At 50.4% G+C, this 23965-nt stretch overlaps 1 protein-coding gene across 1 annotated transcript in view; it reads right to left on the bottom strand.

Annotated features, from left to right (window-relative positions):
* HMGA2 (high mobility group AT-hook 2) overlaps positions 1-23965 on the bottom strand; it is a 127211-nt gene that overhangs the window by 14439 nt on the left and 88807 nt on the right. Inside the window, exon 4 of the mRNA XM_068160941.1 lies at positions 5484-5516. Within this exon, the coding sequence (XP_068017042.1) occupies positions 5484-5516 (33 nt within the window). The remainder of the gene's footprint in view (positions 1-5483; positions 5517-23965) is intronic.

Raw genomic sequence — 23965 nt, 5'->3', positions numbered from 1 at the left:
TCCTAATATCCAATCTAAATCTCCCCTCCTCTAGCTTGGATCCATTCCACTTAGTCCTCAGAGCCTTCTCTTCCCTAGATTGAGTAACTCCAATTCTCTCAGTCTGTCTCCACAGGAGAGGAGCTCCAGCCCCCTGCTCACCCTTCTCTGGACACCTTCCAGCACCTCCAGATCCTTCCTGTAATAGAGGCTCCAGAACTGGACACAGTGCTCCAGGTGGAGTCTCAGCAGAGTGGAGTAGAGGGGGAGAATCACCTCCCTCAACCTTCTGGCTCTGCTTCTCTTCATACAGCCCAGGATGGGATTGGCTTTCAGGGCTGCAAGTGCTCAATGCTGGCTCCTGTTGAGCTTCTCATCTCCCAGCACCCCCAGGTCCTTTTCTTCAGGACTCCTCTCAAGCCAGACCCTGCCCAGCCTATATCAATGCCTGCACTTGGTCTTGTTGAACCTCATGAGGTTGTCATGGGCTCTCCTCTCCAGCCTGTCCAGGTCCCTCTGGATGGCCTCCCTTCCCTCCAGCTGTCTGCTGCACCACACAGCTTGGTGTCATCAGCAAACCCTCTGAGGGTGCACTCAATGCCACTGTCCATGGCACCCACAAAGATGTTGAACAAGCCTGGTCCCAGGACTGATCCCTGAGGGACTCTGCTTGTCCCTGGCCTCCACTGGGCCATGGAGCCATTGACAGCCACTCTTTGGGTGTGGCTCTCAAGCCAGTTCTGTATCCACTGAATGGTCCATCCATGGAACCAATCCTGCACCAGCTTGGAGACCAGAATGTGGTGCAGGACACTGTCAAAGGCTTTGATCAGGTCCAGGTTAATGATGTCAGTTGCTCAGCCTTCATCTATTGATGTTGTGACCTTGCCACAGAGGGTCACCAGGTTTGTCAGGCAGGATTTGCCCTTGGTGAAGCCCTGCTGATTGTGCCAAATCACCTCTGCATTATTCTTCTGCCCCAGCAGTGTCTCCAGGAGGATCTGCTCCATGGTCTTACCAGGCACAGAGGTGAGACTGACAGGCCTACAGTTCCCTGGGTCATCCCTCTTCCCCTTCTTGAAAACGGAGTTATGTTTCCCCTTTTCCAGTCAGTGGGGACCTCCCTGGACTGCCAGGACTTTTGGAATGTGATGGAGAGCAGCCTAGCAACTTCATCCCCAGCTTCCTCAGCACCCCTGGGTGTCTCCCATCGGGTTGCATGGACTTGAACACTTCCAGGTTCTTCGGATGGTCACGAACATGATCTTCACTCACAGTGGGCAGTTCCTTCTGCCAGTCCCTGCCATTATCTTCTGTGTCTCCAGGAGCCCTTGCCAGTGGAGAGTGAGGTAAAGAAGTCATTGAGAACCTCAGCTTTCTCCATGTCACTTGTCACAAGCTCTCCTGTTTCCTTTCTGAGGGGGCCCACACCTTCCCTGGGCTTCTTTTTGCCATGAATATTTCCATGGATTTCCAGAGCAACTCCTGTGGCCACCACAGAGATACAAGGAGCAGGCTCCCCTTGCAAAGCTTATCCATCTCACCACTACCTTCCAAATATTGGATCATAGCAGAACTCTGCACAGTGCTCAAAATCTGAGGCACAGCGATCACAGGATGTTAGGGGTTGGAAGGGACCTCTGGAGATCTTCCAATGCAGGCCCCCCTGCCAGAGCAGGAGCATAGAATCCAGCACAGGAACACATCCAGATGGGTCTTGAAAGTCTCCAGAGAAGGAGACTCCACAACCTCTCTGGGCAGCCTGTGCCATTGCTCTGGGTCCCTCACAGTGAAGTTCCTCCTGATGTTGAGGTGGAACCTCCTGTGCTGGAGTTTCCATCCATTGCCCCTTGTCCTACCACAGGGACCAGTGAGCAGAGCCTGTCCCCTCCCTCTTGACCTCCAGCCCTCAGCTATTGATAGACATTGATCAGATCCCCTCTCAGTCTTCTCCTCTCCAGACTAAACAGCCCCAGGGCTCTCAGCCCCTCCTCCCCAGGCAGTGCTGCAGTCCCTTCAGCATCCTTGTAGCCCTCCCTTGGACTCTTTCCAGCAGATCCCTGTCCCTCCTGAGCTGGGGAGCCCAGACTGGACAGAATATTGCAGGTGGGGCCTCACCAGGGCAGAGGTGGGAACAGAGCTGTTATTCATAAAGTCTTCTCTGGTCTTGCTGCTTCTACATGTTTTAAAAGACACAAAGCCAAGAGGCACAGGCACCAGCAGCAGCAGCAAGACGAATGGCCACAAACTAATGCTCATAGAAATCTCTGAGAACACCCCAGAATTCCAAAGCATGGGAAAGCACTCAGGGGTGATACCTAACCCAGAGTTTGTGTCCCTTTCACCAAAGCAGCACGCTCACCATCACACAGCAGTGCTCATCTATAACCCCTTGCAGTCTCCACTGATGGAGAAAGGATACACTTCTAACTTAATCCAGACTGCCACATGGTAAAGCCATCTGGGAGGATATTTTGAAGGAAACAGATGGAAAAGAAAGAGATTCCTCTGAATGTAGTGTAAGATTTACATTATCCTCCATGAACTTCCATGTAGTCCCCATGTTTATGTAATTTATCACTATTTCCTCAGACAGCCCAGATTAGGAAGCCTGCATGAGCTCATGTTGCTAATTCTGAGTCTGAAGCCTCCCTCCTTTAAAGGAAAATTCAGTAGGAGAGAAGGCAAAATGGAGACAGGCAAGCAAGGCTTCAGTGAAACCCATCAGCAGGAAGTCCCTGATCCACCTCCTCCTTGTCTCAGCTTCAGGAAGACACTGCCAGGAGCACTTGCTCACAGTGGTAACTTTTGTTCTCTGCCATGCATCCACATCTACATCCACATCCACACCCACACCCACATCCACATCCCCATCCCCATCCCCAATGTTGTGCTAGCAAAAACGTGGGAGGAGGATCTAGTGAAACCAGGAAGGCTTAAAGGTAACTCAGTGATTGCACTGAACACCCCCCAGACCAAGGACTAAGAAGGAGACATGGGACACAAAGCATTGTGGTGATGGCATTTCTCAAAGCCTTCTCTCTCCTTTCAAGCATTCTTCCATGCCTCCTGCTCTTCTATACAAACACTTCCTTACTAATATTGATTAAATCCCTTCTCAGTCTTCTCCAGAATAAATAGCCCCAGGTCTCTCATAAGGCAGTGCTCCAGTCCCTTCAGCATGCTGGAAGGTGTCCAGAGAAGGGCCACGAGGATGAGCAGAGGGCTGGAGCTGCTCTCCTATGAGGACAGACTGAGGGAGCTGGGGTTGGCATGCCTGGGGTGATCAGAGATCTAGCAGCACCACATGTGCCACTGGCAGTAATAGCATCTGCCACCAGCTCTAGACCCCTGCCCCATGCTGACCCTGGTGGGGATGAATGAGCCCTGCTGTGGACTAGAGGAAACTCCAACACAAACAGCATCCTGGAAAGTCTTTCCCTGCCAGATTTAGCCTCCTGCTTGGGGCAGGGTTTAATTCTCCTTGTCTCTTAGGTGCCATGGAGGAGAGGCTGAGGGAGCTGGGGTTGCTTAGCCTGGAGAAGAGGAGGCTCAGGGGAGACTTTCTTGCTCTCTACAACTACCTGAAGGGAGGTTGTAGCCAGGTGGGGGTTGGTCTCTTCTCCCAGGCAACCAGCACCAGAACAAGAGGACACAGTCTCAAGCTGTGCCAGGGGAGGTTTAGGCTGGAGGTGAGGAAGAAATTTTTCACAGAAAGAGAGCTTGGCCATTGGAATGTGCTGCCCAGGGAGGTGGTGGAGTTACCATCACTGGAGGTGTTTAAGAAGAGAATGGATGAGGCACTTGGTGCCATGGTTTAGTTGATGAGATGGTGTTGGGTGATAGGTTGGACTGGATGATCTCTGAGGTCTTTTCCAACCTGGTTAATTCTATTCTATTCTATTCTATTCTATTCTATTCTATTCTATTCTATTCTATTCTATTCTATTCTATTCTATTCTATTCTACTCTACTCTACTCTACTCTACTCTACTCTACTCTACTCTTACTCAATTCCATTCCATCCCATCCCATTCCATGGAGGAGATGGCTGGCCTTGCACCCACCAACAGATTTATTATCATCTTGTTGTAGTAGGAACAGCCCAATTGCAGCTGGAACAGTTGAAGCATCCAAGTGAGACCAGGGGGAGTAAGTATCTTTTACTAGAACAACTTGGTGTGGTTTGAATTGTGTGGTGTAGCCAGAAGGTTATAGATGTAAGGTTGTCCTTGGGGACTGATATGTTTCTTGCATGAGATGGCCTAATAAGAGACATTACCTCTCCTTACAAAACATACCTCACTTGAAAAATCTACTAACATTCATCCTTCATGTTCCCTCCAGCATTCAGAGGCATTTATATCATTGTCAGTGTGCTATGGACTCATCACTGCTGCGATTTCATGGATTTCTTCTGGAGAAACTGGATCCCTGCACGTGCTTTTGAGGGTTACATCACTGCACTCCTTCATCTCACAGCTCCTAATTCAGACTGCAGAATGCATCACAACAATGCACACTGCACAAGAATGTATTAAAACCACCAGGTGAAAACACAAACCAAACCAAAAAGCCATTATTCCCTTCCAAATGCAGACATCTTTCCAGAGAAGCAATGGACCCCTCACATTCTTGGCTTGGCACTCGTTCACATTCACTGAGGTACAGCAGCACAGCCCAGGGACTCTGCCAAGCAGGGCTGGACCTCCTCTCAAGGCCATTGGCTTTCCTCTGCTGGTGCATATCACACAAGCATAGAATGATAGAATTAACCAGGTTGGAAAAGACCTCAGAGATCATCAAGTCCAACCTCCTGACAACTAAACCATGGCTCTAAGTGCCACATCCAAGCCTTTTTTTGACACCTCCAGGGATGGGGACTCCACCACCTCCCTGGGCAGCACATCCCAAGGCCAATCTCTCTTCCTGGGAAGAATTTCTTCCTAACATCCAACCTAAACTTCCCCTGGCACAGCTTGAGACTCTGTCCTCTTGTTCTGGTGCTGGATGCCTGGGAGAAGAGGCCAACCCCCACCTGGCTACAACCTCCCTTCAGGGAGTTGTAGAGAGCAAGAAGGTCTCCCCTGAGCCTCCTCTTCTCCAGGCTAAGCAACCCCAGCTCCCTCAGCCTCTCCTCACAGGGCTGTGCTCCAGACCCCTCCCCAGCCTCGTTGCCCTTCTCTGGACAGGTTCCAGCATCTCAACATCTCTCTTGAACTGAGAAGCCCAGAACAGGACACAAGACTCAAGGTGTGGATCATCATCACAAGATGGACAATACAGAGAGAGGGCATTTCTGGGTAAGCACCATCCACTGCTTCCTCCTCTCCTTCCCAAAGCCCAGGACATGAATTTTCCTGGTGCTTGTGTCCAGCTGCCCCCCAGCCCATCTGATTCCTGTATTTCCCTCCATTTATTTTTATAGTGAAGAAGACCTATTTAAACCCCGAAGAAGTGTTCAATTTCAGGGAGTCTAAAGAACTCAAATGAGCTTTTCTTACCTGAGCAGGCTTCTTTTGAACCACTTGTTGAGGCTGAAAAGTAAACCAAAAGCATGGTAAGAAACAGAACTCACACAGGGCACTTCACTGTGATTTCACAGAGGCTGGGTAAAACGTTCTCAGCAACAGAAATAAAAGGCAGGCAAAGACCACGTTGAGAAACAGTCAGGAACATACCCAGGTCTCATACTCAGCCTCTCCTAGATGTATCTGTGACCTTCCTCTGAAACAAATCAGACTGCTGTGGGTGTGGAGGAATATGCTAAGTTTGTAGGCAGGAAATCCAGAGCAGCACTGAACTGAGTATGCCACATCCGAAGGCAGCTCTGCCAGATTCACTTTACTGCATTACTTACCAGACCATTAAGAGCAGCCTAATTTTTTAACTAGATTTTGCTGTCTTCACTCTCTTTCCACACTCTTTCAGTGGAATGCTGTGGAAAAGCCCTGCCTCCTGGCCACGAGCAGAAGCGTGGCTCAGACAGAGAGCTGAGTGACACACAGCCCCCCTCCTAGAATCATAGAATCAATAAGGTTGGAAGAGACCTCAGAGATCATCCAGTCCAACCTGCCACCCAACACCTCATGACTAACTAAACCATGGCTCCAAGTACCACATCCAATCCCCTCTTAAGCACCTCCAGGGATGGGGGCTCCACCACCTCCCTGGGCAGCACATTCCAATGGCCAATTCCTCTTTCAGGGAAGAACTTCTTCCTAACATCCAACCTAAACCTCCCCTGGCACAGCTTGAGACTGTGTCCTCTTGTTCTGGTGCTGGTTGCCTGAGAGAAGAGACCAACCCCCACCTGGCTACAACCTCCCTTCAGGTAGGTGTAGAGAGCAAGAAGGTCTCCCCTGAGCCTCCTCTTCTCCAGGCTAAGCAACCCCAGCTCCCTCAGCCTCTCCTCACAGGGCTGTGCTCCAGACCCCTCCCCAGCCTTGTTGCCCTTCTCTGGACACCTTCAAGTGTCTCAATGTCCTTCTTAAATTGAAGGGCCCAGAACTGGACAGGGCTTCACACTTGACCAAACCATCCCGGCCAAAGCCTCCTTGGAATCTGTTTTGAGCCCTCCAGCTGCATGAAGGCAATGCTGTGTTAACCCTTAAGAGAGCCTAATGATGTGATTTCAAGGGTTCCCATCACTGGGCTGATTGAGTACCCAGGCAGGGAGAGCCAGATGCCATGGCTGCCTGCCTATGCAGAACAGAATCACAGAATCACTGAATGTTAGGGGCTGGAAGGGCCCTCGAAAGATCATCCAGTCCAAACCCCCCTGACAGGTCACACAGGAACACATCCAGGTGGGTTCTGAATATCTCCAGAGAGGGAGACTCCACAACCCCCCTGGGCAGCCTCTTCCAGGGCTCTGTCACCCTCACAGTAAAAAATTGTTTCCTCCTGTTTCCATGGAACTTCCTCTGCCTCAGCTTCCACCACTGCCCCTTGTGCTGGCATTGGGCATCCCCCAGCAGAGCCTGGCTCCAGCCTCGGGGCACTCACCCTGCACATCCTTATCGACATGAATGAGGTCACCCTGATGGCACAGCCCTGGGCTCCTCAGCAAGTTTCCCTCCTGGCTGCTCCCACCCAGGAATGGGAAACACAGCCCTCACACGAGTCAGGCAACCCACTGGGGTGCCAGTGCCCTTCATCTGCACCCTGCAGAGGGGGAGTACTGACTAAGGAACTAACACAGGCATCGCTAAATATAAACCACCACCGCCCAGGTGAGGTGGGTGCTAGCAGCAGGGAACAATAAGACCACAGATAAAGGATGAAATCCTGACACCAAGAGCACAAAAGGCCTTTTCTTACTTCCCCCTGCCAGCACTTTCTGTTTTCAGAGTATATGAATGGCACCCAATGATTCTCTTCCTGCCCTTCCTTCCTGCCTGTTCCCAACTCCAGCCTTGATTTTAGTGCCTTGCTTGGGCAGAAGCCAGCCTGCTTGTCCCTCTGCATGGCCAAACCCCTCATCTTCCTGACAGTGCAGTAGGAAATAACTGGATTATTTCTGAATAAACAGTTTAGTGCAACTGGCCTTTCAGAGCAATATTTCAGTGGGAAGGATCAATGGGAATGTAAATGAAATGGAACTGATTCAGTTCAGACTGCCCACCACCAGCACCCCATTTGAACAAGAGATGCTTTGTTTACTTTCAGTTTGGTTTGTTCTCCCCTCCCTCCCCCCCATTCAGTGGTATCCTGTTGCTGTTATATTTTTGTATCTGTGCCTCAGGCTCCAAATTCTGCTCTCAAATAAATACAGGGGGGAAAAATAAATACATTTGCTGGGAGCTTTGTCCATTAAATTCCCTTGCAATGGAGATGCTACTGCCAAGTACCCTGGGACTCAGCTCTGGGGAGGCCACACCTCGAGTGCTGTGTCCAGTTTTGGGCTGCTCAATCCAAGAGATGTGGAGGTGCTGGAGCCAGGGCAGAGGAGGGCAAGGAAGCTGGGAAGGGCCTGGAGAAGAAATCTGATGAGGAGCAACTGAAGGAGCTGGGGATGGTTAGTTTGGAAAAGAGGAGGCTGAGGGAAGACCTCCTGGCTCTCTACAGCTACCTGCAAGGAGGTTGTGCAGAGGTTGGTGCTGGTCTCTGCTCCCAGGTAATTAGAATAGAGTAATAGAATAGACTAATAAACCAGGTTGTGACAGAACAAGAGGGAATGGCCTCAAGCTGCCCCTGGGGAGGTTTAGACTGGGCAGTAGGAATCATTTTCTTAGGGCAAGAGTGGTCAGGCATTGGAATGTGCTGCCCAGGGAGGTGGTGGAGTCCCCAAGCCTGGCTGTGTTTGCAGGTGGTTTGGCTGTGGTGCTTGGGGCTGTGGTTTAGGGGTGAGCCTTGCAGAGTAGGGTTCTGGGTCGGCCTTGGTGATCCTGAGGGTCCTGTCCAACCTGAATGTTTCTGTGGAGGCATTTCATTGATGTCTTCTCCAGGTGGACTGCAAGCCCTGAACTCCTTCATGGCCATTTGCTGCCCTTGGACAAAGGAATGATTTGTTTCAGAGGAATCCCTTGTCATTGCAGAACTCACTGAGCTCTTCAGTAATCTGGCACTACTGCTTTCCCACTTCAATGTCTGTCTTTGCCTGCTGATTACACCTGTAGGTGTGTGCTGACTCCCAAACCAGATGAAATCCACAGACATTCTTAGCGGCTGACTCTTTTCTCCTGCTCAGAAATCCCCACGCATTTTTTTGGCTGTGCACTCTGCATTCATGTGACTCTCACACACTGTAGCTCAATGAAATCTTCTGAAAGAGCTGCCAGCTCACCAAATTTTCCATGAATTAGGTCCTGACACTTCAATGAGAGGAAAGACAATGTCTGAAACGAGGCCAGCTCTGGCTTTCTGCCTAGTATGTGTCAGAGTAATTCTACCAGCTGCCCTTCCACACAGCACTTCATACTTCTCAGACCACCAAAAAGCCCCTTGAATCCTTCCAGTGATAGCTGGGGCTCCAGCTGCCAGCGTGGGTCTTATTTTTTTCAACCCAGCCTCTGGCACCCAGTGGCTTCAGACTGGACTTAGAAAGTTTGTTCTGCGCTCGTTTGGTTTTGTTGATATTTTTATGAATGGCTTTCTCAGGGGATCCCTGACTCCAGCACAATCCTATCCAGCCATTCATAAAAAAAAGAAAGGCAGAGGGAAAATATTGTACTTTGCCCAGTTGGAAACTGACTCTGATAGTGACCGAGGCTTTCAAGCATCTTAGTCATTCAAGACCTTTGCTCTCACAGTGCTTCATGTTGAGTGCTCCCTGGCAGGGCTTGCTTGCTGCTGGCTAGGTTTCCACTGGGTTTGGGATCTGGAGCTCAGCACGTGCTATGCTCTCTCCCTTAAATGGAAGCAGCACAGCTCTGGAAGCTCAGAAGAATTGCTCACTCCCTCAGCTGGTGTCAGTGGCACACACCACCGGCACACCGGGAGCCGTGCCCGCTCTGCCGGCCCCTGGCAGCTGAATCGCTGCAAGTGTTGGCTTGGAGGAGCTTTGCCTCTTCTGCTTCAGCCTGGGGGACTGGGAGAGCTACCTGAATGGGTAAACCCAGCAGGGTCCAGCCCTGTGAGGGCTGCAGAGTCTGCCCCCTTGGGTCACCCCAGACCAGAAGAACAGGAATAATGGGGAATTTCCCAAGCACTTCCCTTTCATTTCTGTAACTGCTGTGGATGTGATGCCTTTGGTAATTATTTGGCACCCTATAGGCACAAGCACCTCTACTCACTGAGCTTTGTGCTCACTGAGTTAAGAGATCTTTTCAGGGTTACAAAGGAGACAGCTCTGATTCAAAAGGGTGCTGCAACTGCATGTTCAACTAGCTGGAAAGAAAGAGGATCTGTCTTGGTTATGGAAAAGATTGGAACCATAAAAAAGCTAAGGACAGGAGACTTTAGAGAAGTGCTTTGGAGCAAAATAAAGTTGTATGCAAGACAGGAGAGCTCTGAACTATTGTGTATCCCCCACACACACACTGGAGCCTGCAGAGGAAGATGGCAGATCTGCTCCACCAGAGGCTCTCTCACTTCTGGCAGTGACCCTGTGCAAGAGCAGCTTCGTGTGAAACAGAGCTTCCACTTCTTATTTTTGTCCCAAGTTTAAAAACTAGCTGCTGTACACTGAGTATCCACCAGCTGAAATGCACAGGATCACTGAATGTTAAGGGCTGGAAGGGACCTGGAAAGCTCATCCAGTCCATCCCCCCTGCCAGAGCAGGAGCACCTAGAGCAGATCACACAGGAACACATCCAGGCAGGGCTTGAATATCTCCAGAGAGGGAGACTCCACAACCCCCCTGGGCAGCCTCTTCCAGGGCTCTGTCACCCTCACAGTAAAAAAATGTTTCCTCCTGTTTCCTTGGAACTTCCTCTGCCTCAGCTTCCACCACTGCCCCTTGTGCTGGCATTGGGCAGCACCCAGCAGAGCCTGGCTCCAGCCTCGGGGCACTCACCCTGCACATCTTTATCAAGACGAATGAGGTCACCTCTCAGGGTCCTCCTCTCCAAGCTCCAGAGCCCTCAGCTCCCTCAGGCTCTCCTCATGAGGAAGATGTTCCACTCCCTTCATCTTTTTTGTGGCTCTATGCTGGACTCTCTCAAGCAGTTCCCTGAGGTCCTTCTTGACCTGAGGGGCCCAGAACTGGACACAATATTCCAGATGTGGTCCCACCAGGGCAGAGTAGAGGGGGAGGAGAACCTCTCTGGACCTACTAACCACAGCCCTTCTAATCCACCCCAGAATGGCCTTGGCCTTCTTGGCCATAAAAGCACATTGCTGGCTCATGGTCAACCTTCCATCCACCAGGACCCCCAGGTCCTTTTCCCCTTCACTGCTCTCCAGCAGGTCAGTCCCCAATCTGTACTGCTCCATGGGGCTGTTCTTTCCCAGCTGCAAGACCCTACACCTGCCCTTGTTGAACTTCATTCCATTTCTCCCTGCCCATCATTCACTGATGTGTTTCTTCCTGCCCTGTGATTTTTCACAGTGTGATAAAAATAAGGAAGGATAAGGGTGAGTCTGTGCCAACCAGTGTGGGTAATGCTGGAACACACTGTTCATGAGCAGTGATAAAAGCAGGAGGTGTTAGGTATTAGGTACTAGGTTGGACTTGATGGTCTCTGAGGTCTTTTCCAACCTGGTTGATTCTATGAGCACTACTCTGGATACAAAGCACCCCAACTGCTGTGCCTGAAGCTCCAAGGGCAAGCTGCACACACACAGTGCTCCTGGGCTTTGTGTTTGCTGTCTTCCTCTTCAGACTGAGTGTTGTGAAGGTGTCTGACTGGTGCTTCTTGGCCACAGTGACTCTGTTATACTCCCACAGGCTGACATTTGCATGGAGCTGGGTCTGCTGGCGAGACTAAATGACCTTGATGGGAACTAATACCCAGTTAGGAGGGATTTTGTAGTGCTGACAGCTCGGTCCTGTGCTGACATCATTAAAATGCTTCCACAGATCACTCCAGCACTTGTGGCTCTAGATTAAAAAAATGAGTAAAACCATATTTTGCTTTTCTGTCTGTATATCCTTGTAATAAAACACCCAGGGAGTTCATATGATAGCAGATGAAACCAATGTAATCCAAAAGAACTCATGTCTCCCAAGCATTTTCATAGGAGAGCAGAGTAACAACTGGTCTGCCCTACAGCTTTTCACTGGTTTAAGTCCAGCCCTTCCCTCCTTGGCTCTGCACAGTGACACAAGGTCTCTGGAGGTCCCTTCCAACCTTTATAATGTTCTATCACAGAATCACAGAGTGTTAGGGGCTGGAAGGGACCTCGACAGCTCATCCAGTCCAACCCCCTGCCAGAGCAGGAGCACCTAGAGCAGATCACACAGCAACACATCCAGGCAGGTCATGGATATCTCCAGATACCTCCAGAACCTGCCCTGGGCAGCCTGTTCCAGCGCTCTGTCATCCTCACAGGGAAAACATTTTTCCTCCTCTTTCCATGGAACTTCCTATGCCTCAACTTCCACCAGTGCCTCTTGTTCTATGATTTTATGAACTCTGAAGGCCATGCAGCCTGGGTGGGGTGTCAGGGAGTGATAGGAATGGGGGGAATGGAAAAACAAAATACAAATGGGCAGATTCAGAGTGGATGTCAGGAAGAAGTTCTTCCCCATGAGGGTGGTGAGGCACTGAAACAGGTTGCTCAGGGAGGTGGTGGAAGCCTCATCCCTGGAGGTGTTTAAGGCCAGGCTGGATGTGGCTGTGAGCAACCTGCTGCAGTGTGAGGTGTCCCTGCCCATGGCAGGGGGGTTGGAACTGGATGATCCTTGAGGTCCTTTCCAACCCTAACAATTCTATGATTTTATGAACCTGAGAGCTTCATGCCATCAGCAGGGATTCACCCCAGACCTGACGGGAAGATGTGCCTGCTATGTGCTTCTCTGATCCAGGTACATCCATGGCTTGCTTTTCCCCTGTGCTCGGAACTGCTTAGGCCACACCTGGAGTCCTGTGTCCAGTTCTGGGCTCCTCAGTTTAAGAAAGATGTTGAGTTTCTGGAAGGTGTCCAGAGAAGGGCAACAAAGCTGGGGAGGGGTTTGGAGCACAGCCCTGTGAGGAGAGGCTGAGGGAGCTGGGGTTGCTTAGCCTGGAGAAGAGGAGGCTCAGGAGAGACCTTCTTGCTCTCTACAACTACCTGAAAGGGAGGTTGTAGCCAGGTGGGGGTTGGCCTCTTCTCCCAGGCAACCAGCACCAGAACAAGAGGACACAGTCTCAAGCTGCACCAGGGGAAGTTTAGGCTGGAGGTGAGGAGAAAGTTCTTCCCAGCAAGAGAGATTGGCCATTGGAATGCGCTGCCCAGGGAGGTGGTGGAGTCACCATCCCTGGAGGTGTTTAAGAAGGGATTGGACGTGGCACTTGGAGCCATGGTTTAGTAGTCATGAGGTGTTGGGTGACAGGTTGGACTGGATGATCTCTGAAGTCTTTTCTACCCTTAATGATTCTATGTCCTTTTCTGATGGACAACTTTTCAGCCACTCCTCCCCGCCCCAAGCCTGTAGTTTCATCTCCAGACCTAGTCCTAAACTCCTGCAAGAGCTTCCCCTTCCCAGGCAGACCACTGCCTCCGTGACCTCCCTCTGCCCTGTGCTGGCTGGGCAGGATTTTCCTCCAAAGCAAAGTCACACAGCACAAGGAAGACAAATGGACTTTGCCTGGTTGATTTTCTGCAGCTGAGGATCTAGCCTGAGGCAATTCTCTTGAACTTCTTTGTCTGAGCAGAGCCATTGGTAGCCACATGGTTGGCTGGGGATTGTTTTTGTATGTCTGGGATATACAGATGTCTGATAGCTGTCTGTCTATCAAGTAGATCTGGTCATTATTTCTGCCTCCAGGAAATTCATGCTACGAAGAGTGTCTGTCAGAATCCAAGCAGAGCCTGCTGACTTCCTGGCAGTATCATCAAGAAGCCAGGGTCCAAAATAGAAATAAACTTTCCCCATAATTGAAATACACCAAGGGCTTGGTGGCAAGTTGTTGTAATTAGTGCACTTCCTGGCTTTGAGATCTATTTTGGGATCATTCTGGTGCATGGTGTGTTAAATACTGAACTCAGTTCAGGCTCAGCCTGGAGAAGAGGAGGCTCAGGGGAGACCTTATTGCTCTCTACAGCTACCTGAAGGGAGGTTGTAGCCAGGTGGGGGTTGGTCTCTTCTCCCAGGCAACCAGCACCAGAACAAGAGGACACAGTCTCAAGCTGCACCAGGAGAGGTTTAGGCTGGATTTTAGGAACAAATTCTTCCCAGAAAGAGAGATTGGCCATGGGAATGTGCTGCCCAGGGAGGTGGTGGAGTCTCCATCCCTGGAAGTGTTTAAAAAGAGACTGGATGGGGTGCTTGGTGCCATGGTTTAGTTGATGAGATGGTGTTGGGTGATAGGTTGGATTGAAGATCACAAAAGTCTTTTGCAATCTGGTTAACTCTGCATTCTATTCTCTTTTCAATGGAAATGATATTCATGATGTCCCAAGGGATGGTTTCTAGGCAGTCCTTGCAAAGCACCAAAAATCCATCACATTGGATTCCTGGTGTGCTTTTGACATTCACTCATTAACAGCAATTCATCACCCACATGACACACTAACATATTTTAGAAGATGGTGGCCCTGAAGAAAAGGACTTGGGGGTGCTGGGGGGGGAGAAGCTCAACATGAGCCAGCAGTGAGCACTTGCAGCCCAGAAACCCAAGCAGAGCCTGGGCTGCAGCAAGAGAAGCAGAGCCAGCAGGGCCAGGGAGGTGATTCTCCCCCTCTGCAGTGCTCTGGTGAGACCACACCTGGAGCTCTGTGTCCAGTTGTGGAGTCTCTGTTACAGGAAGGATCTGGAGGTGCTGGAAGGTGTCCAGAGAAGGGTCACAAGGATGAGCAGAGGGCTGGAGCTGCTCTGCTATGAGGACAGACTGAGGGAGTTGGGGTTGTTCAGTCTGGAGAAGAGAAGGCTCTGAGGAGACCTAATTGTGGCCTTCCAGTATCTGAAGGGGGCTACAAGAAAGCTGAGGAGGGACTTTTTAGGGTGTCAGGCAGGGATAGGACTGGGGGGAATGGAACAAAACTAGAAGTGGGTAGATTCAGATTGGATGTTAGGAAGAAGTTGTTCCCCATGAGGGTGGTGAGAGACTGGCACAGGTTGCCCAGGGAGGTGGTGGAAGCCTCATCCCTGGAGGTTTTAAGGCCAGGCTGGATGTGGCTGTGAGCAACCTGCTGTAGTGTGAGGTGTCCCTGCCCATGGCAGGGGGGTTGGAACAGGATGATCCAACCCTGGCAAATCTATGATTCTAAGATTAATTTCTCCTTTCACCAGCAGGAACCCACTTATTAAAGTCCGCAAAGTCAAAGTCTCCCATAGCCTATCATCAGCCTCTCAACAGCAGCAGAAAGATGAATCATGTCTGTGTGCACAGGCTTCCCTGGGTCTGAAAGAGAGAGAAAAAAGGGAGAAGAGAGGGAGGGAGAAAGAGATTCTGCTCTTGATAATCCTGATGTCAATTTTGGATTTGTTCTATTTATATCCCTGGGCAGACTCTGAATCTAGCCCAGTCTAGGGAAGAAGAATGTGATGATAATTTTTACAGGGCAAACAGTCTAGCTACAGTTATTTAATAGCCTTGTGGAAGCTACATCTGACCTGAAGATCCTATTTGTTGCTTGGATCTAAGGATGAGAACATCAAAGGAATGTGTGTTAGGTATGCACATAAATCCCCCTGCAGTTTTTTTCATCACAGTCCTGAAACCTGATCTCACAGGAAGAATGCAGTGCCTGCAGCACCCTGCTACAGCCTGGCTCCATGGTCTCACAGAATGTTAGAGGTTGGAAGGGACCTCCAGAGATCACCAAACAGGATCACCCAGGGTAGTCCACACAGGAATCCATCCAGGTGGGGTTGGAAAGTCTCCAGAGAAGGAGACTCCACAACCTGTCTGGGCAGCCTGCTCCAGGGCTCTGGCAGCCTCACTGGAAAGAAGTTTCTCCTCATGTAGAGCTGAAGCCTTCTCTGTTCAAGTTTGCATCCATTGTTTCTTGTCTTATTCCTATGCACCACCCAAAAGAGCTTGGCCCCCTCCACTTGACCCCCACCCCTCACATATTGATAGACATTGGTACAGCTTAAGTGGCTTCCCTGCTCACAGATCTCCATCCACCACTTGGCAAGTGGCCTGCATCTAACTGCTACAGCTGCCAGGGAGGGCTTGTGAGCATTTTACCAAACTTAAGCCATTTCAGAGAATAGGACTGCTGAGGATCTACTTTCAGTTCCTCATAACCCTTCCATGTTTTGTTGTTTCTTCTGCTTAAGTGACCCTCGGTGTAATTCTAGTGCTAGTAGTGTAATTCTATGTAATCGCCTCATCTAAACCACTTTTCAACACAGCCAGGCTTGGGGACTCCACCACCTCCCTGGGCAGCACATTCCAATCCCTGACCACTCTTGCCATAAAATAAAGGTTTCCTACTGTCCAGTCTGAACCTCCCCAGTGGCAGCTTGAGGCCATTCCCTCTTGTTCTGTCACTAATGACCTGGGAGCAGAGACCAGCACCAACCTCTGCACAACCTCCTTTCAGGTAGCTGTAGAGAGCCAGGAGGTCTCCCCTCAGCCTCCTCTCTTTCACACTAACCATCCCCAGCTCCTTCAGTTGCTCCTCATCAGATTTCTTCTCCAGGCCCTTCCCAGCTTCCTTGCCCTCCTCTGCCCTGGCTCCAGCACCTCCACATCTCTCTTGGATTGCAGTGCCAAAACTGGACACAGCACTCAAGGTGTGGCCTCCCCAGAGCTGAGTCCCAGGGCACAATCCCCTCCCTGTTCCTGCTGGACACAGCAGTTCTAATCCCAGCCAGGATGCCTTTGGCTCTCTTAGCCACCTGGGCACACTGCTGGCTCATGTTCAGCTGCTGTCAATCAGCACCCCCAGGTCCCTTTCTGCCTGGCTGCTCTCAGCCACTCTGACCCCAGCCTGTAGCACTACCTGGGGTTGTTGTAGCCAAAGTGCAGCATCTGGCACTTGGATTTGTTGAATGCCATCCTGTTGGACTCTGCCCATCTGTCCAGCCTGGCAAGGTCCCTCTGCAGAGCTCTCCTACCCTCTAACAGATCAACTCCTGCCCCCAAATTGGTATCATTTGCAAACTTACTGATGATGGACTCAATCCCCTTGTCCAGATCATCAGCAAAGATATTGAACAGGATGGGGCCCAGGACTAATCCCTGGGGGACACCACTAGTGCCTGGCTGCCAGCTGGATGTGGCAGAGAAGAGAAGAGAATTAACCAGGTTGGAAAAGACCTTTAACCAAACCTGCCTGAGGAAACCATTAGCAGGTCCATTTACAACTTTGTCTGTTCATTTAGAGCCCTGACCAGTAAGACATAAGCCCAGCTCTGCAGATCTCAAAGTGATTTACAGACTGCAAGTGACACAAGAGGCTCATAAAAGGTTTCACGCTGCACCAAAATGCAGCCATTTCTGGGGGGGGGGAGGTCTGGCAGCTGTTTTACCAGCACAGGACAATGTTACATAGAGTTGGGGAGTGAGGTGAAGAAGAGCATGGATACAGTGCATGCAGCAGGGAAGGAAGGAGGTAATTATCCAAACTGGAATTTGGCCAGGATGCTGGGGTCAAAACCCTGACTCTCTTGAAAAGTGCCACGGGAACGCTAACGGCCACAAGTGCTCAGGCACTAATCTCAGCACTGGGTAGGCCACACCTTAGGTACTGTGTCCAGTTCTGGGCCCCTCAGTTTAGGAAAGATGTTGAGTTGCTGGAAGGTGTCCAGAGAAGGGCAACAAAGCTGGGGAGGGGTTTGGAACACAGCCCTGTGAGGAGAGGCTGAGGGAGCTGGGGTTGCTTAGCCTGGAGAAGAGGAGGCTCAGGGGAAACCTTCTTGCTCTCTACAACTCCCTGAAGGGAGGTTGTAGCTGGGTGGGGGTTGGTCTCTTCTCCCAGGCAACCAGAACAAGAGGACACAGTTTCAAGCTGTGCCAGGGGAAGTTTAGGCTGGAGGTAAGGAGAAAGTTCTTCACAGAGAGAGTCATTGGCCATTGGAATGTGCTGCCCAGGGAGGTGGTGGAGTCACTGTCCCTGGAGGTGTTCAAGAGGGGACTGGATGAGGCCCTTGGATCACCTTGGAGGTGTTCAAAAGAGGCTTGGATGTGGCACTTGAAGCCATGGTTTAGTTGTCATGAGGTGTTAAGTATTAGGTAACAGGTTGGACTGGATGATCTGCGAGGTCTTTTCCAACCTGGGCGATTCTGTGATTCTATTTTATGATTCTATGAACTTCTTGCTAAATGTTTTCGCTTATTTCTCCTTTCTGTCACTGCCTTGTCTCTAAAAAGAGCACTGCACCTGAACTGCACCCAGTGCCCTGGGCATTACAGAACACCCCAGCACAAAGACACAAACTCCAAGCTTTCTCCATGCTTGGTGCCTTACTCAGTTTACCATCCTCTCACTGTTTTTACCTTAATTGGTGGAGCTTGACATCATACTCATTTTCCTCAGGCAGTTCACAGTATCAGTTTCCCTGAGGGTCAGAAGCAATGCCTCAGGACATACCACCTGCTAGTGGGAGACACTGCAGGAAACTGGCATTTCCACTTTGCAAGGGGTGGTTGTTTTGTACCAACAATCTACATTTTTCATTACCCCAAAGTGCTGGGATTCCTGGAAGCTAGAAAGAGGGAGGTTGGGTTTCCTGGCTGGCCTCCTGCTAGTATTTCATAAACAATCAAGACTGAGAAGTCATAGAATAGAATAGAATAGAATAGAATAGAATAGAATAGAATAGAATAGAATAGAATAGAATAGAATAGAATAGAATAGAATAGAATAGAATAGAATAACCACGTTGGAAAAGACCTTCGAGACCATCAAGTCCAACCTATCACCCAACACCACCTCATCTACTAAACCATGGCACCAAGGACCTCATCCAATCCCCTCTTGAACACCTCCAAGGGATGGTGACTCCACCACCTCCCTGGGCAGCACATTCCAATGGCCAAGCTCTATTCCTGGGAAGAACTTTCTCCTCACCTCCAGCCTAAACCTCCCCTGGCACAGCTTGAGACTGTGTCCTCTTGTTCTGGTGCTGCTTGCCTGGGAGAAGAGACCAACCCCCACCTGGCTACAACCTCCCTTCAGGGAGTTGTAGAGAGCAAGAAGGTCTCCCCTGAGCCTCCTCTTCTCCAGGCTAAGCAACCCCAGCTCCCTCAGCCTCTCCTCACAGGGCTGTGCTCCAGACCCCTCCCCAGCCTCGTTGCCCTTCTCTGGGGGCAAGTTCTAGTATCTCAATGTCCTTCTTAAATTGAGGAGCCCAGATCTGGAGCAAAAGCTTCCTGGAGTCACCCTCCTGCCCTGCTCACACCAGGGAGTTAGACTTCCACTGCCACTGTCAGAATCAACCCAGCCTGCTGCTGGGGAGCACCACGTAATGCAGAACTAGAGCTGCTGCTGGCTCTGCTGCCTTGGTGCAGGGGTGAGGCTGAGAGCTGCTGCTGTGCTAGGAGATTTGAGCTGCAGATGCAGCTCTGGCACATGAAGCTCCAAAGCTGCCCAAAGTTTCATGAGCTTGGTTTGCTCCTCTTGCCAAAGAAGAGGAAAAGCAAAGAGGTATAGAGTCACCATGCCCTCTCCCAGACACATGGACCACCAAAAACTAGCTGAGCATTTTCCCTGAGGGGAGCCCTGCTCAGGAATTTGGCTGCAGTACGCCTAGGGTGTTGCTAGTGAGCTGTGAGCTGGCACTGAGTCAGAGGCTGTCTTTTAAAACTCCAGACTGATAAAACTAATGACTATGTTGAGAGGTGCTCATAAAACACTGAGTCATCCCCTTAGCCAATTAAGGAAGCTGTCACTGATCTTTCAAGGAGGCCTTGAATGGGTCATTCCCTTCTACACTGTGCTGAATTCATCAGCACGTCACTTTGAATGACCTAGGCTGGCAGACAGAAAGTTCAAAATGAGAGAAACACCTCTCAGCAGGAATAAACAGCAAAGCACATCTGGGAATGCTCAGAGCCCCATCCAGCCTGGCTTAAAAAACTCCCAGGGATCATAGAATCATAGAACTGTTCAAGTTGGAAGGGACCTCAAGGATCAGCCAGGTCCAACCCCCTTGCCATGGGCAGGGACACCTCACACTACAGCAGGTTGCTCACAGCCACATCCAGCCTGGCTGCAAAAACCTCCAGGGATGAGGCTTCCACCACCTCCCTGGGCAACCTGTGCCAGTCTCTCACCACCCTCATGGGGAACAACTTCTTCCTGACATCCAATCTGAATCTACCCATTTCTAGTTTTGCTCCATTCCCCCCAGTCCTGTCACTCCCTGACACCCTCAAAAGTCCCTCCCCAGCTTTCTTGTAGCCCCCTTCAGACACTGCAAGGCCACGATCAGGTCTCCTTGGAGCCTTCTCTTCTCCAGACTGAACAACTCCAACTCCCTCAGTCTGTCCTCATAGCAGAGGAGTTCCAGCCCTCTGCTAATCCTTGTGGCCCTTCTCTGGACACTTTCCACCACCTCCAGATCCTTCCTGTAATAGAGGCTCCAGAACTGGGCACAGAGCACCAGGTGGGATCTCACCAGAGTGGAATAGAGAGGGAGAATCACCCCCATCAACCTGCTGGCTCTGCTTCTCTTGCTGCAGCCCAGGCTGTGGTTGGCTCTCTGGGCTTCAAGTGCTCACTGCTAGCTCCTGTTGAGCTTCTCATCCCCCAGCACCCCCAGGTCTTTTTTTTTTCAGGGATGGAAGTTACTTAATTGCAAGAAACGTCTGTGACCCAGTCCCACACAGGAGGAAGGGAGAAAAAAACTCAGTATTTAATACACAACCAGCAGCCCCAAACAAAAAGCTTCATTTCTAAATATTTATGCCCTTTTTATGACTGTTAAATCAATATTACTGTAGACTGTAAACCATTTTATAGCCTCCACACAGCACTCCCTTGTTGCTGCCTTCCCCTGGTTGTTTAGGCAGATGAGCACTAGCAGGCAGGAGGTTCAGGAATGGTTGGCCATAATAAATTACTCCAGAGCAAGACCTGCCACCCTTCTGCAGACACACTGCCTGACAGCTTCAGTGAGAGTTCTGCCTCAGGAAGAACACTGAGTTTTGGCTCATTACCTTCCAGTGAACAGAACAGTTTGTGTGTGGTGCGAGGTGCTTCCTCTTGCCTGAGCCTTCAGTTTTCCAGGCTGTCAGAGGGGTACAAAGGCTTTTCCCCCGCCCCGTGATCCCTTGGGCTGGATGCACACTCAGAAGGGCTCTCAAATTACTCTGTGGAGTTTTGTGGCTTGTCCCTGCATCCCCTGTCTCCAGTTTGTCCCTGCATCCCCTGTCTCCAGTTTGTCCCTGCATCCCCTGTCTCCAGTTTGTCCCTGCATCCCCTGTCTCCACTGGGCCGGAGCAGTGGATAGAGATGGGGTGCCTGGAGAGAGAGCTTTGAGCAAGCTGAAAAAGAATCTTTCTCCAATTCTATCCTTTAAAAAGGAACAAAAAAACATACAATAGAATAGAGTAGAATAGAATAGAATAGAATAGAATAGAATAGAATAGAATAGAATAGAATAGACCAGACCAGACCAGACCAGACAAGGTTGGAAAAGACCTTTGAGATCATCCAGTCCAACCTATCACCCAACACCATCTAATCAACTCAACCATGGCACCAAGTGCCCATCAAGTCTCCTCCTGAGCACCTCCAATGGTAGTGACTCCACCACCTCCCTGGGCAGCACATTCCAATGGGCAATCTCTCTCTCTGTATAGAACTTTTTCCTAACACCCAGCCTAAACCTCCCCTGGCACAGCTTGAGACTGTGTTCTCTTGTTCTGGTGCTGGTTGCCTGGGAGAAGAGACCAACTTCTGCCTGTCTACAAACTCCCTTTCAGGGAGCTGTAGAGAGCAAGAAGGTCTCTCCTGAGCCTCCTCTTCTCCAGGCTAAGCAACCCCAGCTCCCTCAGCCTCTCCTCACAGGGCTGTGCTCCAGACCCCTCCCCAGCCTTGCTGCCCTTCTCTGGACACATTCAAAAGTCTCAATGTCCTTCTTGAATTGAGGAGCCCAGAACTGGACACAGGACTCAAGGTGTGGCCTAAACAGTGCTGAGTACAGGGCAGAATGACTTCCCTGCTCCTGCTGGCCACACTGTTTCTGATGCTGGCCAGGATGCCATTGGCCTTCTTGGCCACCTGGGCACACTGCAGGCTCATGTTCAGCCTACCATCAACCAGCACCCCCAGGTCCCTCTCTGCCTGGCTGCTCTCAGCCACTCTGACCCCAGCCTGTAGCACTGCATGGGGTTGTTGTGGCCAATGTGTAGAACCTGGCACTTGGATGTGTTCAATCTCATGCCCTTGGACTCTGCCCATCTGTCCAGCCTGGCAAGGTCCCTCTGCAGAGTCCTCCTACCCTCTAGGAGATCATCACCTGCCCCCAGCATCTGGAAATTTTCTGATGATGGTCTCAATGCCCTTGTCCAGATCATCAGTAAAGCTATTGAACAGGATGGAACATGATAACAGCATTTTCCAGAGAGCACCCCAGCACCAAAGGCTGGAAAGCAGCCTTCTGGCTTCCCTCCTTAGCATCCCCTCGCCATGGGTCCTGAGCAAGAGCATGGGGAGCAAGTGGTTCTGATGTATTTTATTGATGTTCTAAAGCATATGGTCTGAATGCTATGGAAGACTCCTGACCCATGTCCTAACCCACTGCCTATCCATAGTATCACCTCTCAGAAACAGCTGGACACCATTTTCCCATCAGCACTGCCCTAACCAGGATTTATAGACAGGACACAAGCTCCTCCCAGAAAGAGTAATTGGCCATTGGAATGTGCTGCCCAGGGAGGTGGTGGAGTCCCCAAGCCTGGCTGTGTTTGCAGGTGGTTTGGATGTGGTGCTTGGGGCTATGGTCTAGGGGTGAGACTTGTTGAGTAGGGCTCTGGGTTGACCTTGGTGATCCTGAGGGTCTTTCACCATCCCTGGAGGTGTTCAAGAGGGGACTGGATGTGGCACTTGGAGCCACGGTTTAGTTCCTCACAAGGTGTTGGGTGACAGGTTGGACTTGATGATCTCTGAGGTCTTTTCCAACCTTATTGATTCTGTGATTCTATGTGCTTAATAAAATAAATAACCACCCCCTTAAATGCTTCTCCTTTAAAGGAATCTTCCTGGTTTTAGATCAAACAATCCCTTGTGATTCATTCTAATTTGTATGTTCCAGTACCATAAATAGCATAAAGGCTGAGAGAGTTGGGGCTGTTCAGTCTGGAGAAGAGAAGGCAATGAGACCTTACTGTGGCCTCCAATAGCTGAAGGGGACATACAAGAAGGCTAGGGAAGGACTTTTTAGGGTGTCAGGGAGTGAGAGGACTACTGGGAATGGAGCAAAACTAGAGAAGAGGAGATTCAGATTGGATGTTAGGAAGAAGTTGTTCCCCATGAGGGTGGTGAGAGACTGGCACAGGTTGCCCAGGGAGGTGGTGGAAGCCTCAGCCCTGGAGATTTTGAAGGCCAGGCTGGATGTGGCTCTGAGCAACCTGATCTAGTGTGAGGTGTCCCTGCCCATGGCAGGGGGGGGTTGGAACCGGGTGATGCTTGAGGTCCCTTCCAGCCCTGACTCTGTGAATTAAAGTTCAGCTTCCAAACTACTAAGCAGACAGGCACTAACACAGAGGAGAATCCTGCACCCTCAAAATTGGACAGCTTGGTATTTTTAAGCTCTAAACTCCATGCTCCTGTCATGCTTTGGCACAATTTCTGAATGAATGCAGACAAAGCAAGATCTGCTTGAATGCATCAGGCCCTCCCCTACTGCATGCTTAGCATAGCTTCAGTGGAATGTGTGCATGCTGTGTTACCTCTGTACACCTCTGAAGCTTTCAGCTTGGTTCAGACAGCACAAAAGCAAGCTGGAGAACACACAGGTACCTCTGCCACCTCCTCCCCACTCCACGTACAACTCCACACACTGCTGGGGAGACAGCATCAGCTTTTCATAGCAAAAGTGATTACTGATACATTACTTCAGCACAGGCTACAAAATGTTGCATTTTGGGGCTTTCCATCAAGACAAAAATCCTCTCAAGTGAGCAAGAACTTTCAGCTCAACATTTCATTTTTCACCTAAACCCAAATGTTCTGATTAAAGTATCTCAATGGAAACAGCCTTGTCAGTAGGCAACAAAGCTTTGTACTGCACTAGCATAGTGCACCTCTGCCTGCTTCCACTCCTCAAACCTGGGTATTTTTCAAACCCTACACACCTGAGGCCTCACCTTGAAATTAGGGGACTTGAGCATCTCCCCTGTGAAGAGAGACTGAGAGCCCTGGGGCTGTTTAGTCTGGAGAAGAGAAGGAAAGAGTGAAGTGGCAGGGGATGTTGTGGCAGCAGCAGCAGAGAGCCAAGGCGATGTGGCAGGCAGAAAGCAGTGCCAAGGTGTCCTGGCTCCAAGCAGGATGGGAAGC

Source organism: Melanerpes formicivorus, unplaced genomic scaffold, assembly GCF_026170545.1.
Source record: "Melanerpes formicivorus ecotype bairdi unplaced genomic scaffold, bMelFor1.0.p_v2 SCAF_54, whole genome shotgun sequence".
Lineage (NCBI taxonomy): Eukaryota > Metazoa > Chordata > Aves > Piciformes > Picidae > Melanerpes > Melanerpes formicivorus.
This window is presented reverse-complemented; position numbering and strand designations above follow the sequence as displayed.